The sequence below is a fragment of the Bubalus kerabau genome, chromosome 7 (assembly GCF_029407905.1).
Source record: "Bubalus kerabau isolate K-KA32 ecotype Philippines breed swamp buffalo chromosome 7, PCC_UOA_SB_1v2, whole genome shotgun sequence".
NCBI lineage: Eukaryota > Metazoa > Chordata > Mammalia > Artiodactyla > Bovidae > Bubalus > Bubalus kerabau.
This window is the reverse complement of record NC_073630.1, coordinates 30,440,596-30,456,419: the sequence shown is the minus strand read 5'-3', so window position 1 is coordinate 30,456,419 and position 15,824 is coordinate 30,440,596. Positions and strand designations below refer to the sequence as shown.

Genomic DNA, 15,824 nt, shown 5'->3' with positions numbered 1-15,824 from the left:
AGAAGGGTCTCTTAACACAGCAAGAGTCATCAGCTTAAGAAATGAAGAACTGGAGTCCTAAATATGAGGGTCCAATGCTTTTCGCCTTATTTAGGAAAGGGACAATATTTCATACATCTCTACAGTCCCTAAGACCTATCTAGTATCTGACATACAGACTTATTTCACTTAATCTTACTCTGACAGATTCTCATCTTTCCTTAATTTTGGTGTAGCACAAATAGCCAGAAAACTTGCCCAGGGTCATTCACTTACTGTCAAGGCACAGTCCATAACAAGATTAAGATCTGCTGATTACATGAATACAGACAAACACAGCAAGATCTAACTCTAAGGCCACCATCTTTTAACTCCACTACATTGGATGTTTTACTTCGGGCTAACCTGATGCTCATGAAATACTATAGTTATAGTTTTCATCTTTTAGTGAATGAAGTGACTCTTCTAGAATATACTGATAATGGGGATTGCTTCTGGAATGGTCCACAACTTCTCACCCATACACATACACACAGATCCACAGATTCCTAGGAGAAAAAGCCCTTAACCACAAAGACTGAGTAGCTCATTTAAGTATTCTTGAAATATTAAAAGGGAACTCTATATTAAGCTGAGAAAATTGAAGTTTTCTACTGATTCATATGACAGTGATAGCAAGACAGTGTGTGAAGTCCAGCACATTCCAATTTCAATTAAGCTTCATCCTGGATAATTACCAATGTGATAAGAAAGAGAAGAGCACAAAAAGTTGTTTTGTTAGTCTTAAATGTGGAATCATTAAAAAGAAAAGGCAGACGGTCAGGTGTGGTTGTCAGGCTGTTGGTGTTAGGAGACAGGCAAATAAGGAAAATAACAGTACAAGACGCTAGAATGAAACAACTATCCATTATAGAAGTCGAATTTTAGATTTTTGAACGCTATCCACCACTCTTGCTCCTACATGATGACCAAAATTATTTCCAGATATGGTTAAAAGTAATGCCTCCAAAACCTACCCCCAAATTGGTTAATCTATTTACTTGTGGAGGCAGGCAGGAGCCATAGAGGGAGGAAAGAGTCAAAGACTTTATACTCAGAGGCTAGTTGGAAGAAATTCAAGGACCTAAGCATGAGAACAGAAATATAAATTTAAAGGCGTTACTAGCATAAAAAAGAAGGGAAAGAAGAGAAAAATTATTCAGTATTAAGTCTTCTAGGAAGAGGAAAAGGATAAAGAGCATGGTAACAAAAATCAAATACTACATTTCCTTAGGCCTCCCAGAGACAGCATCCATAGTTGTTACATGACAATTACACCATGAAATTAAGGCTGAAAATAACAGGAAAATGTTTCCTTTCTCTGTTAAAAATATAGCCTGCTAATTATGTACAGTAAGTGTTCATGTTTGAAAGTAATTGATGGTCAGTAACTTTTCAAATAGACTTCAACTATGCACAAAACAAGTCACCTGGATAGCTGCCTCCTTCTAGAGCGTCGTAACTGCTGGGCACTGGGGAAGCACTGCTTGTCGCAGAAGAGCTGTCAACACCTAAAAGGACAATCAAAGTATCTGCTAAGTCGAAAATGACCATGTATCTTAGAGCTTTGGCAATTTTGAAAAAAGATGTTTTGCTGATCTAGGAAAATTCCTGATCCAAACAACATGAGATGACTGATGTTTAATGACATTTAAAAACCCATATATAAATTTCTGATAAGAACAGAGGATCAAAGTAGGAAGAATACGGAGCTGATGAGTAGAATAAAATTTAATCAGACACACATGAAGGCATCTGAACAATATATAACTTTAGAAGTAGTAAAACACAAATATCAATTTAGAATGACAGAAATGTTAATATAATCACACCTCAAAGACAGGCTCTACCAAATCGCAAGCTATTAAATACATCTTATCGATATTAGGTTATTTTAAGATAATTAAATTTTAATGACTTTTATAACTCAGTGCAGCTGTATGAAACCCACATAAGAGGACTCTCTGGCTTGGGTTGCCACCTAGCATGTTACTAAGCTTTTCTATGTCTTGGCTTATTCATCTGCTCAATAAAGATTAAATAATATCTGCGATTTTAATAAGATAACAAAAATAAGTGGTACTCTATTAAATATGTGTTAGACTATGAAAACTTTTATTACTGTGTTCATTCAAAACTTGTAAGATTAATTGGAATGTTCAGTGGCAATTTATGATAATATTTAGTAATGTCACACAGATAGTACAATACAATATAAATCCTCTCAGTTATTCACTCAACAAACACTTTATTGAAAGCCTATAGTTAACATAGATACACTAAAGTATATACTACTAAATAAAACTGAAAATGCATATGGCCCCTCTTGTGTTGGCTTTTTTTCACCAGAAAACAAAATTCTCAGTTACAGAGATGATCCCTAGCTCTTAATACCAATACTATAACTGGGGTTAAAACTATATTTTAGGTTAATTTTCAATTGTGATATAAAAAGAATAAGTATGCACAATATCTTTCATTGAATAATTTAGGTTAACAGCAAGAATTCAGTGTACTGACTCAGAGCATAATAGCTAAAATTCTTTGTGTAGGAACATATTGTTATTAGTAAACAACATGATTTAGAGGCAAAAGATTATAGTTACATTAGACTTGGCCACTTAAGTGCTACACAACTTTGGGTAAGTGACAACCATCAATAATACTCTCTCCTGAAAAACAAGAACAATTTTTTAAATGCCCTATGTGTGCTTGTTAATGTTCTTGTGATGCTTAAATGAGGCAGTGGATATTAAGCAACTTACAAAACATGAAGGCTATAAAATAAATAACAGGCAAAAGACACTAATACAAAGTGATTTCTTGGTGGTCAATAGAAAATTGTTGCATATTTTTGTCATTACTCTTAATTAAGAGTGAGAAGTATAGGCTCTTCCTTTTTGTTTCTTGTATTTGTGAATTTATATCTAAAGAAGCATGCTGATATGTAAGGTCAAAAGTCTTGAAGTAATAGGATTAAAAAACAATAAACCAAAACCCAAATATTCACGAGGAGATGAATGGATAAACAAAATGGACTATATGTAGTATATCTATACAATGGGATATTATTCAGCAATAGAAAGGAATTAAGTACAGATACAGGCCACAATATGAATGACCCTTGAAACATGTTAAATGAAAGAAGCCAGACACAAAAGGTCACATGTATGATTTATATGAAACACCCAGAAGAGTAAATCCACAGAGGTAGAAAGTAGATTGGTGGTTACCAAGGACTGAGAGGAGGAGGAGATGAAGAAATGAAGACAGAGGTTAGATCCCTTTCTTACACCTTACGCTAAAATTAACTATCACAGACCTAACTGCTAAAACTCTTAAAATATGGGAGTAAATCTTCACGACCTTGGATTAAGCAATAGATTTTTAGATATGACATCAAAGGCACAAGCAACAGAAGAAAGAAAATAGATATAATGGACTTCATCAAGTTAAAAACTTGTGTTCCAATGATATTATCAAGCAAGTTAAGAGATAACCCCAGAATGAGAGAATATCAAATCATATATCTAATTAATAAAGATCTAATATCCAAACTTGGGCTTCCCTGGTAGCTCAGCTGGTAAAGAATCCTCCTGCAATGCAGGAGACCCCAGTTCAATTCCTGGGTCAGGAAGATCCCCTAGAAAAGGGATAGGCTACCCATTCCAGTATTTTTGGGCTTCCCTGGTGGCTCAGATGGTAAAGAATACACTGTGCAATGCGGGAGACCTGGGTTTGATCCCTGGGTTGGGAAGATCCCCTGGAGAAGGAAACTGCTACCCACTCCAGTATGCTGGCCTGGAGAATTCCATGGACAGAGGAACAAAGCAGGCTACAGTCCATGGGGTCACAGACTCAGACACAACTGAGTGACTTTCACTAATATCCAAAATATTTACAGAACTCTTAAATAAAGTTCTATAAATAAAATATTTACAGAACTGTTAAATAAGCTTTTAAATAAAAAACTCAACAATAAAAAGACAAATAATCAAATTAAAATGAGCAAAGGATCTAAACAGACATTTATTACAAAAAAAATAAACAAATGGCCAATAAGCACATGAAAAGATGCTCAACATTACTAATTAGAAAAATGCCAATCAAAACTACGAGGTATCACCACACCCTGATCAGACTGGCCATCATCAAAAACTACCATTAAGAAATGCTATGGAGGGTGTGGAGAGAGAACCTTCATTCACTGTAGATGGGAATGTAAACTGGTTCAACCACTATGGACACCAGTATGCGGGTTTCTTAAAAAAGTACTAACAAAGCTATCACATGATCCAGCAATCCTACTGCTGGGGGTATACACCCAGAGAAAAACAAAAACTCTAATTAGAAAAGATACGTGCACCCCAATGTTCATAGCAGTACTATTTACAACAGCCAAGACATGAAGACAACCCAAGTGCCCGTCAACAGACAACTGGCTTAAGGAGGTGTGATATATAAATATATGTAAAAGTACTAAGCAGCCATTAAAAACAGAATGAAATATCACCATTTGCAACAACATGGATGGACCTAGGGAAAATTGTAGTTAGTGAAGTCAGACAAACACTGTATGGTATCACTTATGCAGAGAATCTAAAAAATAATACAAATGAATTTATATACAAAATACAGACTCACAGACATAGAAAGCAAACTTATGGCTGCTAAAGGAAAAGGGGCTGGGACAAATTCCTGCACTTTCCAAGCTGTACTGTAATCATACACTGTACTGCAGAGTAATCACAGTATGCATACACAGAGGCAGCTATGCTACTATATTGATATTTGGAACCATGATACCAAGTAAAATACTGCTTTCTGCATCCAAACTAGTTTTAGCTGAATGAGAAGCTCTGGCACTTGTTGCCACTCTTAAACGTTACATCAAGTCTGCCTCAGTCACTTCCCAGTACAGCTACTGATAACAAATATTCTGAGATCAAATGGATGTAACACTCAGGGAACATTTTTCCTCATTCTTTTACTGGCTCTATGTCACGGGCTGAGAGAAGACAAGAAGCTGAAAAAGAGTGGGAGCTGAATCAGAAGTAAGGTCAAGTAAATAGCTCAGAATCTGTGAAGCTGGGGGAAAACAAACCACGGTACACTAAAGCCTTCTAAAAAAGACTTAAGCCACTCTCTCTGCTTGGGTCAACAAAGCCAAATGCACTTATTAATATTTTTCAACTTGAAAGGAACGAGGCAATTTGAAATTGCATTTCCTCATAACATGTATAAAACACAGAAAAAGTGTAAGCCAAATCCCACCTCTGCCACTTAGCAGGTGAGAGAAAACGGGAGGTGGAGTTTAGTTGCTCAGGCGTGTCTGGCTCTCACGACCCCGTGGACTGCAGCCCACCAGGCTCCTCTGTCCATGGGATTCTCCAGGCAAGAATACTGGAGTGGGTTGCCATTTCCTTCTCCAGAGGATCTTCCCACCCCAGGAATCGAACCCAGGTCTCCCACATTGCAGGCAGATTCTTTACCAACTGAGCTATAAGTGAAGCCTGAGAGAAAGTGGACAGGACTCCTAACATTTCTAGTGATTTATTATTTGTAACAACAGATTTTATAACTCCACAGGGGTAATGTTAAGATTAAAGAGCTATAACAGATATAAACTAAATAGTTACTAGCCAAAGACTGAGAAAACATTCTTCATTTTTTCTCTTCCCTCTTCCTACCCTAAAACCGCTACAAAAGAGAGGAAAAGAAAGAACAAGACAAAACCTCCTGATTGATAAAGCCAAGCATTTATTCTCAAGCCTCAACCCAAACTTAACATTTATCACTGCTAACCAAGTTTCTTTTGATTTGTAAAAATGGTTCCCTTCTTTCGGGAATACTCTGCTAATATGCTTCCCTCCTCCAAATTTCTGCTACCTTAGTCTTATTTCTCACTAGCTTATTGCTTATTTCAAAAAGCCTCTAGCGCTAATCAATTTCTTCTGTTAATGAAAATCAACTTGCATTTCTAAAACACAAATTGGTTACGTTATTTTCCCATGTAAATTCCTTCACCTCTCACTACCTTAAAGATAAAACTCAAACTCCTTACGAGGAAATGTGAGGTTATTAAAGATCTTATCCAGCCTACTCACCTTCATGCCAAATCTTCTTACCACTTCCCCTCTGCAAACAACAGGTCCAAACTCGCTAAAGTTCCCCAAATATGCCACTATCTCTCATGCTTCTTGCTTTATTTCAAAAAAGTGTCTCTGCCTCTCCCGAGGTCCCTCACTTGCTCAATTCCAAGTTCTTTCAGATTCAGTTCAGGTTCCCCTGTCTGCCCTCCAGAACCCTCCCAGTCATCTCCACCCTACATTTGGTTCTAGATTCTCCTATGTATTCCTATAAAGCACCACAATTAACACAGGACCGACTGTAATTCCATTCTATATTCCAAATCAGACTGTGAGCTTCTTGGGTTTTCCATCAAGCTCACATATGGAGCATTGTTAATCTGTTTATAATTTGGTTGTTCAGAACTCAAAACATTTTTCAGAGAAACAATAAAATAACTGGTTTTATTATCCCAGTTCAGTCAAGACCAAAATCAGATTGATTATATTCTTTGAGGCCAAAGATGGAGAAGCTCTATACAGTCAGCAAAAACAAGACCAGGAGCTGACTGTGGCTCAGACCATGAACTCCTTATTGCAAAATTCAGACTTAAATTGAAAAAAGTAGGGAAAACCACTAGACCATTCAGGTATGACCTAAATCAAATCCCTTATGATTATACAGTGGAAGTGAGAAATAGATTCAAGGGATTAGATCTGACAGACAAAGTCCCTGAAGAACTTTGGACAGAGGCTCGTGACATTGTACAGGAGGCAGTGATCAACACCATCCCCAAGAAAAAGAAATGCAAAAAGGCAAATGACTGGTGAGGCCTTGCAAATAGCTGAGAAAAGAAGAGAAGCTAAAGGCAAAGGAGAAGAGGAAAGATATACCCATTTGAATGCAGAGTTCCAAAGAATAGCAAGGAGAGATAAGAAAGCCTTCCTCAGTGATCAATGCAAAGAAATAGAGGAAAACAATAGAATGGGAAAGACTAGAGATCTCTTCAAGAAAATTAGAGACAGCAAGGGAATAGTTCATGTAAAAATGGACACAATAAAGGACAGAAATAGTATCAACCTAACAGAAGAAGAAGATATTAAGAAGAGGTGGCAAAAATACAGAGTAACTATACAAAAAGATCTTCATGACCCAGATAACCATGATGGTATGATCACCCACCTAGAGTCAGACATCCCAGAATGAGAAGTCAAATGGTCCTTGGGAAGCATCACTACAAACAAAGCTAGTGGAAGTGACTGAATTTCAGTTGAGCTATTTCAAATCCTAAAAGATGATGCTGTTAAAGTGCTGCACTCAATATGCCAGCAAACTTGGAAAACTCAGCAGTGGCTACAGGACTGGAAAAGGTCAATTGTCATTCCAGTCCCAAACAAAGGCAATGCCAAAGAATGTTCAAACTACTACACAATTTCACTAATCTCACACACTAGCAAAGTAATACTCAAAATTCTCCAAGCCAGGATTCAACAGTACAACAGTACATGTACTGAAAACTTCCAGATGTTCAAGCTGGATTTAGAAAAGGCAGAGGAACCAGAGATCAAATTGCCAACATCCACTGGATCATCGAAAAAGCAAGGAGTTCCAGCAAAACATCTACTTCTGCTTTATTGACTACACCAAAGCCTTTGACTGTGTGATGACAACAAACTGGGGACTATTCTTCAAGAGATGGGAATACCAGACCATCTTACCTGCCTCTTGAGAAACCTGTATGCAGATCAGGAAGCAACAGTTAGAACTGGACATGGAACAACAGATTGGTTCCAAATTGGGAAAGAAGTCCGTCAAGGCTGTATATTGTCACCCTACTAATTTAACTTATATGCAGAGTACATTATGCGAAATGCCAGGCTGGATGAAGCACAAGCTGGAATCAAGATTGCCAAGAGAAATATCAATAACCTCAGATATGCAGATGACACCACCCTTACGGCAGAAAACAAAGAAGAAATAAAAAGCCTCTTAATGAAAGCGAAAGAAGAGAGTGAAAAAGTTGGCTTAAAACTCAATATTCAGAAAACTTAAGATTATGGCATCTGGTCCCATCACTTCATGGCAAATAGATGGGAAAACAATGGAAACTGACAGACTTTATTTTGGGGGGGCTCCAAAATCACTGCAGATGGCGACTGTAGACATGAAATTAAAAGACGACTGCTCCTTGGAAGAAAAGCTATGACCAACCTAGACAGCAACCTAGACAACCTAGAAAGCAGACAATACTTTGGCAACAAAGGTTCATCTAGTCAAAGCTATGGTTTTTCCAGGAGTCGTGCATGGGTGTGAGCTGGACTATAAAGAAAACTGAGGACTGAAGAACTGATGCTTTTGACCTGTGGTTTTAGAGAAGACTCTTAAGAGTCCCTTGGACTGCAAGAAGATCAAACCAGTAAATCCTAAAGGAAATCAGTACAGAATATTCATTGGAAGGACTGATGCTGAAGCTGAAACTCCAATACTTTGGCTACCTGATGTGAAGAACTGACTCCTTGGAAAAGATCTTGATGCTGGGAAGGCTGAAGGCAAGAGTAGAAGGGGACGACAGAAGATGAGATGGTTGGATGGCTCATCACCAACTCGATGGACATGAGTTTGAGCAAGCTCTGGGAGTTGGTGATGGACAGGGAAGCCTTGCATGTTGCAGTCCATGGGGTCACAAAGAGTCAGACATGACTGTCAACTGAACTGGCTGATTTCAATGAATACTGAAGACCCTCAAACTAATACTGTTCTTAGTGGCATTGGTATCATTTTACTTCCTTCACAGACCCAGTATATGTGCTCAATTTCTAAAATTTTAAAAATATACTAAATATGTACTGAATTTAGTTGGAAGATATTTACTTTTTAAAATAATCAAATAGTAGTACATCAGTTAGTGAGAAAGATAGATTGGGGCTTCCCTCAGCGGTAAAAGAATCAGCCTGCCAATGCAAGAGAGATGGGTTCAATCCCTGGTCTGGGAAGATCCCGCATGCTGAAGAACAACTAAGCCCATGTGCCACATCTACTGAGCCCGTGATCTGGAGCTCATGATAGCAGCTACCGAGCCCTGCACTGCAACTACTGAGCCCGTGATCCACAAAAAGAGGAGCCACCACAACAAGCCTGTGCACCTCAACTGGAAAGTAGCCCCCCTCTCTGCAACTAGAGAAAAAGCCCATGCAGCAATGAAGACCAAGCAGAGCCAAAAATAAATAAAATTATTAAAAAGACAGAAAGTCAGAATGAACCCTTTTAGGGATTTTCTTTGGCAAGGGGTGGTAGGATGGTGGAGGAAAAGGGAAGATGTTGATCAAAGAAGAAAATCTTCCAGTTATAAAACTTCTAGGGACCTGGGAATCTAATGTATAGCACATAATGATTATAGTTAGTAATACTGCATGATACACTTGAACTATTAAAAAAAAAAAAGGAAGTTTCTTTGGAAGTTAGAAATAAGATCAATACTGTCCTGTTCTTTATGAGTTGACTTAACTTGTTCTATGTCAAAATGCAGCATTACCTTTTAAAATAACCAAGTCAACCAAAAACATATTCTCTCTGAGGTAGTGCCTGGTGCTAAATAATTATTAGTCCGCGTGAAAGTCAAGTAAAAACTGACCAGCACCTTAAAACTCATTATGAAACAAAAAAAGTTTTTTTTCTTCTAACATTATTTACAAAATAAAGCATCAAGCTGTCACATTATGGGAGAGAACTTCCTCTTGTCCGGCCTCTTCCCAACCTGAAAATTCCCTAGAGGAAAGGCGATGGGGCATATGGGGAGCAGGTGACAGAATGTTAGACAACAGTGTCTTCCAGGGACTAGGGCTGGCACTGGGCTTTGGCTTTTTACCGCCCTCCCCCCCAACCCCCTACTCCGCGACTTTCACTTTATCTTACTTCTCAATTTCAGTTCACTGCTTGTTACTTTTCACTCCCATTTTCAAGTTAGCATCCCTTACTAGTACAGGTATGATGGTATTTGTCCACCAAAGGTCCACTCTAGCACTAACAACTGAAGGAGAGAATATCTGTAACTGAATAAACTTAGTGAGGAATTTAAGATATAACCATTATGAGCAGCTTGCTATCTGCTTTCTTTAAATTTAGGTTTATTCTCTAACAATTCTGAACTTTCACCAACTTCCAACAAAACCTAAGACTGTCTCCAGTACAAAATCCTATTTCAGTTTCCAAGTATGCATTTAACAAGGAAACTTGAAAAAGGAAGCCTATTTGTAGCATGTAATTTTAAAGATATAATTAGATGGTTTAATGTAAAATCAGAACTGAAATTAAAATTTTCTTTTAAATCCGAAAGCTTTAAAAAAAAAAAAAGAAAAAGAAATGAAAGCTTTAAAGAAATATCCCTGTACTTGACTCCTAGACAGACACGCTGTCAAGCAAACCTTAAGCTTTAATAAATGAGAAGCTAAAATCAGTGGAGAGTTACTTTAACCGTAACTATAAAGAATATACATGGGCTTCCCTGGTGGCTCAGACAGTAAAGAATCCGCCTCCAGTGCGGGAGACCTGAGTTGGATCCCTGGGTTGGAAGATCCCCTGGAGGAGGGCATGGCAACCCCTCCTGTATTCTTGCCTGGAGAATCCCACGGACGGAGGAGCCTGGTGGGCTACTGTCAACGTGGTCGCAAAGAGCTGGACATGACTGAGTGACTAAGCACACACAGCACAGCATAAAGAATATTAATATTATGATTTCCAAACCTGTTAGTTGATATTTTACTACTGCTTAACAAATTTTTCCAAAATTGGAGCATAATTTCACATGAACTAAACACACAAGAATCTAATGATTATAGGAAAAAAACACCACTGAAACACTTAACAAATAGAACACTCCAAATTCTCTACTTCTTAGAGCTACTTATATGTAACCTCCACACCAATTTGAAGCACTTTCTTTTACCATTTTACATATGGAAAAAATACTGTAACTGACTAGGACTTTTAAAAAATCATTTTAAAGCTAAATTTCCTTTCTATTTTTTCTTTCCCCTCACTCAGAATGTCCCTTTAATTTGCAACCAACAAAAACAGGATTTTTATTTACAAACCATAAGGAGATAACACCAGCATCCTAGGAAAAATGTCCATAATACAGTCTTATTTTATTTTAGTGTGAACAGTGAAAGTCACTCAGTCGTGTTGACTCTTTGCGACCCCATGGATTATATACAGTTCATGGAATTCTCCAGGCCAGAGTACTGGAGTGGGTAGCCTTTCCATTCTGCAGGGGATCTTCCCAACACCGGGATCGAACCCAGGTCTCCTGCATTGCAGGCGGATTCTTTACCAGCTGAGCCACAAGGGAAGCCCTTATTATCCTGCTGCACGATAAAAAGGCAAAGGAGGAAGACAATACTTAAGCAACACCACGGTGACCACTGCATGTGCTCTTTAGTCCCCTCTACTTCAGGGCTTCATGTTCTCATGAGGAGATGAAGACTACGCTGTTCATACCTCTCAGCAGAGAGAGAGACCTAGTTTGAGGCAAATGCATTTTTTCCATCTCAATCAACTCATCTGCAAAATGGAGCCAATTATCTCTGCATTGCAGGATTGTAGGGAAGAATAAAACTGAGATAAGAACATGTTCTCAACATTATTAATGACAATTAATTTTTAGAGAGATTTTAGCATTTGCCAGACACTGTTCTAAGCTCTTGACAGAGAACACCTTCAATCCTCAAAACAACCACGTGTAACTGTTACTATTATTCTCCACTGACAAGATGAGTAAATTGAGACTCAATGAGTTTAAGACTTGTCTAAGGTCACAAAGCTAGTAAGTGACAAAATGGGGGTTTGAATCTAGAAGAAATGATACAAAAACCCACAGCTTTAGTTAAATAATGTAAGGTGACAGGAGAAAAGCCATAAATGCTAAATGTTTTTGATTTTCTGATTTTTTTCCATCAAAGGAAACAGGATTTCCAACCAACGCACCTAATTGTTCAGCAGAACAAAAACAGGGCAATTTAGGCTGACAACATTACACAAAGTAACACATTTTTGAACTGTGTAAAATTAGGATCATAAGATTAAAAACTGAGACAGTTGTAGGATCTGAATAACACATGCATTAAATAATTAGAATACCAGGGCCTGGGAGCAGTGGCCCATCAGCAGCAAGGGCCATCAATTACAGTAAGATCTTGGTTCCTAAAATGCCCTTCTCCACTACAGGTACCAGGACTGAAGGAAATGGTCCATCCCAGGTTGCAGCCACCCAAACACAAGATGAGCTAGGAACATCTTAATGAGGACTTAACGGACTTAAAATAAGTGCTTAAAGATTCATGGGAACATTTTTAAAAGACAGCTTGAAGGAACTGCTGCTGGCCAGGTTGAGGACAAAATGCTATTAGAATAACTAATGACAGTAATGGATTATTACCCACAGAATAAAACAAGAATCCATGAGTCATTATAAACCCAAAGAAATCAGTAAGGGAGAAGAGAAAGCTCTTCTTCACAGTGAAACTTGAACTCATAAACAAAGAAGGAATGTTAGAACTGGAAAATCTCCGAAGAATGTTCAAACTAATGTATGCTAGTTTAATAAAGAACAGGATATTTATAATAGTATCAAAGAACTTCCCCACAACTTACTTACTAATTTCAAGGGAAAAGAGAAGTACCTTTACAGTTGAGAAATCTGGCTGCTGCAGCTGCTGCTGCTAAGTCACTTCAGTCGTGTCCGACTCTGTGCGACCCCATAGACGGCAGCCCACCAGGCTTCCCCGTCCCTGGGATTCTCCAGGCAAGAACACTGGAGTGGGTTGCCATTTCCTTCTCCAATGCATGAAAGTGAAATGTGAAAGTGAAGTCGCTCAGTCATGTCCGACTCTTAGTGACTCCTTGGACTGCAGCCCACCAGGCTCCTCCATCCATGGAATTTTTCAGGCAATAGTACTGGAGTGGGGTGCCATTGCCTTCTCCGAGAAATCTGGCAGACACCATCTTAATCAAGTCATCAAAGTTAATATCATCAATATGGGAACAAATCAGCGCCTCTTGACAGGAGGCACTGAGAACACACTGCCTCAGTGGTAATCTTGCCAAAAATGTGTGATTTCAATTTAATCAAAAGTCAGAAAAATAAAAAAAGGTTAAGGGACTGTTGTAGGTTGAAGAAGTCTAAATAAATGGCAACTAAATTCAACACCATGACCCTGGATTGGATCCTAGGCCATGGAAATGGCTATAAAAGATCTTATTAAGACAACTGTTAAGATCTGACTACGGACTGTATAACAGATATTAAGGTAACAGTGACTGGTTTCCTGATAACTATATTATGTTTGTGTTACATAAGACACTGTCCTTACAGTCAGGAAATACACATTGAAATATGTAGAGGTAAAGGTTCATGGTATCTCCACCTTACATTCAAATGACACAGGAAAAAATGTATATAGTGAGAATGAGGCAAAAATGGTTTATCTTGGTAAAGTATATATGGTAGTTTCTTCCACTCTTCTGTAAGACTGAAATTATGTAAAATAAAAAGCTACCAAAAATTCATAAAGATAAATGGGTATCTGGATTTTTAAGGGAAGAAGAAAATACCATCCTTCTGGAACCCTTAACTTTCACCCTGCCCCCACAAATCATGCATAAGGATTTGAATGTTTAAAAAATGCAAAGGAAACAGAAAGCTCTATTTAAACAGACTGTTTACAGAGCAAATCCTTCCACTCAGTTATAAAGATAACAGAGAATCATGGTCATGTATAACTTGAAAGATCATCACTTATTGATTCAGTCTTAAAATATTAGAATTAACAGAGCAACTGAACGACTTAAAATTTAGCAGGTATACTTATCAAAGGTAGAAAAAGATATTAAACAGGCTGCAACACATCATCGCATGCACAATTCCTTCCACTAGCAAGATGTGAACTTCTGCTTCATGAGGTAGGAAAACAACTACAAATATGGGGTCTTCAAAATATATGGCAGGATGGGCCACAAAGAGAAGACCTCAGAGAAACGCTCTCCAACTTTTATATCAGTTTTATAAAACCCACATGATTCATTTTGATTATCCCAAAGTAGCATGCAAAGCAGAAAATAAAACATTCCTAAAAGGGTGCTACAGCAATCATCAGCCAAAAGCATCAGTCAGGACTCATTCTTTAGCATGTGGCATGAGAGAAAATAAACTTCTGAAAGAAGAAAGCACTCTGTCATCATGAAAAATGCATTGTTACTTACAAAATGGTAAAGATGTCCAAAAGAGGAGACACAAAACAAACAAGCAAAACACCTCCAGTGACCCCCACCTTCTATAACCCAAACCAATCTATTGAGCTAAATCTGCAGACACATTGTTTTAAGGACGAGTAAGACTATGGACATAAAAAGAAAACTTGAGTAGGAAAAAGTTCAAGAACTGGGGTAAAGCTAAAGCAGACCTGCTTCCTCATCCTCCTCCTCCTCTTCCTCATCATCGGAAGTTGATGACAAGGGAGTTGGTGCGGAGCTAGCTTGATTATTAACATATTCACCATACTGCATGCCTGTAAAGTGGAAAGCACAAACACAAGAGTCAAACCAACAGGAAAGATGAGAAATAAAATTTTGACATTGCATCAAAAGTGAGAAAGAACTCTGACATTCCAAAGAACACCCCAGCATGCATATTAATATTAGCTAATTTATAATCCAAACTGAAACTGTTAGAAATCTCTGCGAAGCAGTTTAGTAAAAGCAGCTTTAATATGAACTAGTTTAAGTGTTAAAAAAAAAAAAAGCACCATGTCTGACATCGATAATATTTAGGAAACTCCACTGATACTCTCTGAACATTTTACTGAGCTCTACACATGTTTACCTTCTTTGACCTTGGGGCCCTTGTGGTATACTTCCTTTGGGACCATGTATTCTTGGTGAGCAGTGATCATTTCTACTGAAATGAATTTATATAGCATACAACACACATACAAATCCTCGGTACCTTCCTTCTGCTAATGCCACCCTGATGGTAACTCAGTTCTCATAACGGAAAAAGAATGACAGTTAAAGAAAAGAACTGTATCTAGCATAGTTCTCTGCTCAGAGGAGATGCTCAAAAGAAAAAAAAGAGGGGGAGGTGCTTATTAACTGTGGCCCTACAAGTGAGACAATTAAAGTGAATTTTCAGAGACAGCAAATCATCTCAGCATCAGCCTACTGCCTATATGTGAGACTGAATTAAGTGAAGGAGACTGGTCTGCAGTGGGAGATACAGCAAGAGAAGGCAGCCTGTGGAAAAGGCACAACTGGTAACTGTACAATACCTCCCTTTCAAACAAAAAAGCTGGCTGCGTATGTTCATTATTGAATTATTCTAGCAAAATCAGGACAAAAACTAAGATCCACAAAATTTTTAAGAGGGAAAATTTTAAAAACATATATATATCAGATCAGATCAAAAATACATACTCTTCACAAATAAGAATAAACATCCTTACAAAGAAAAATCTTAGAGCTCAATTTGAAAAAGAAAAAAAAATAACCCAGAAACATAACGTGGATTTTCAAGAACATGTCACAATATTCGAAGTACAATGAAGCCCTGCATCACTAAAAAATCATGTGGTAGTCCTCTCATGCTCGTTTGTTTTTTTTTTCCAGGTGACCTTCCTAATTAGCATGGAGAAACATAACTCATGTGTATTGTAAGAAAAAAATTTTAACGAAGTAAAGTCTGAACT

At 37.9% G+C, this 15,824-nt stretch overlaps 1 protein-coding gene across 5 annotated transcripts in view; it reads right to left on the bottom strand.

The window, feature by feature from the left end:
• The window catches only part of SEC24B (SEC24 homolog B, COPII coat complex component), an 80,059-nt gene that overhangs the window by 31,019 nt on the left and 33,216 nt on the right, over positions 1 to 15,824 (bottom strand). For 3 of the 5 annotated variants that reach the window (XR_008716877.1, XM_055587941.1, XM_055587943.1), the window contains exons 4-5: positions 14,544 to 14,648; positions 1,449 to 1,529 (exon numbers count right to left, since the gene is read on the bottom strand). Coding sequence is in view for 4 of the 5 variants with exons in the window: in XM_055587941.1 (XP_055443916.1) it covers positions 1,449 to 1,529; positions 14,544 to 14,648 (186 nt within the window). In the remaining variant the exon portion in view is untranslated. The remainder of the gene's footprint in view (positions 1 to 1,448; positions 1,530 to 14,543; positions 14,649 to 15,824) is intronic. The other 2 variants (XM_055587944.1, XM_055587945.1) reach the window with 1 other exon arrangement.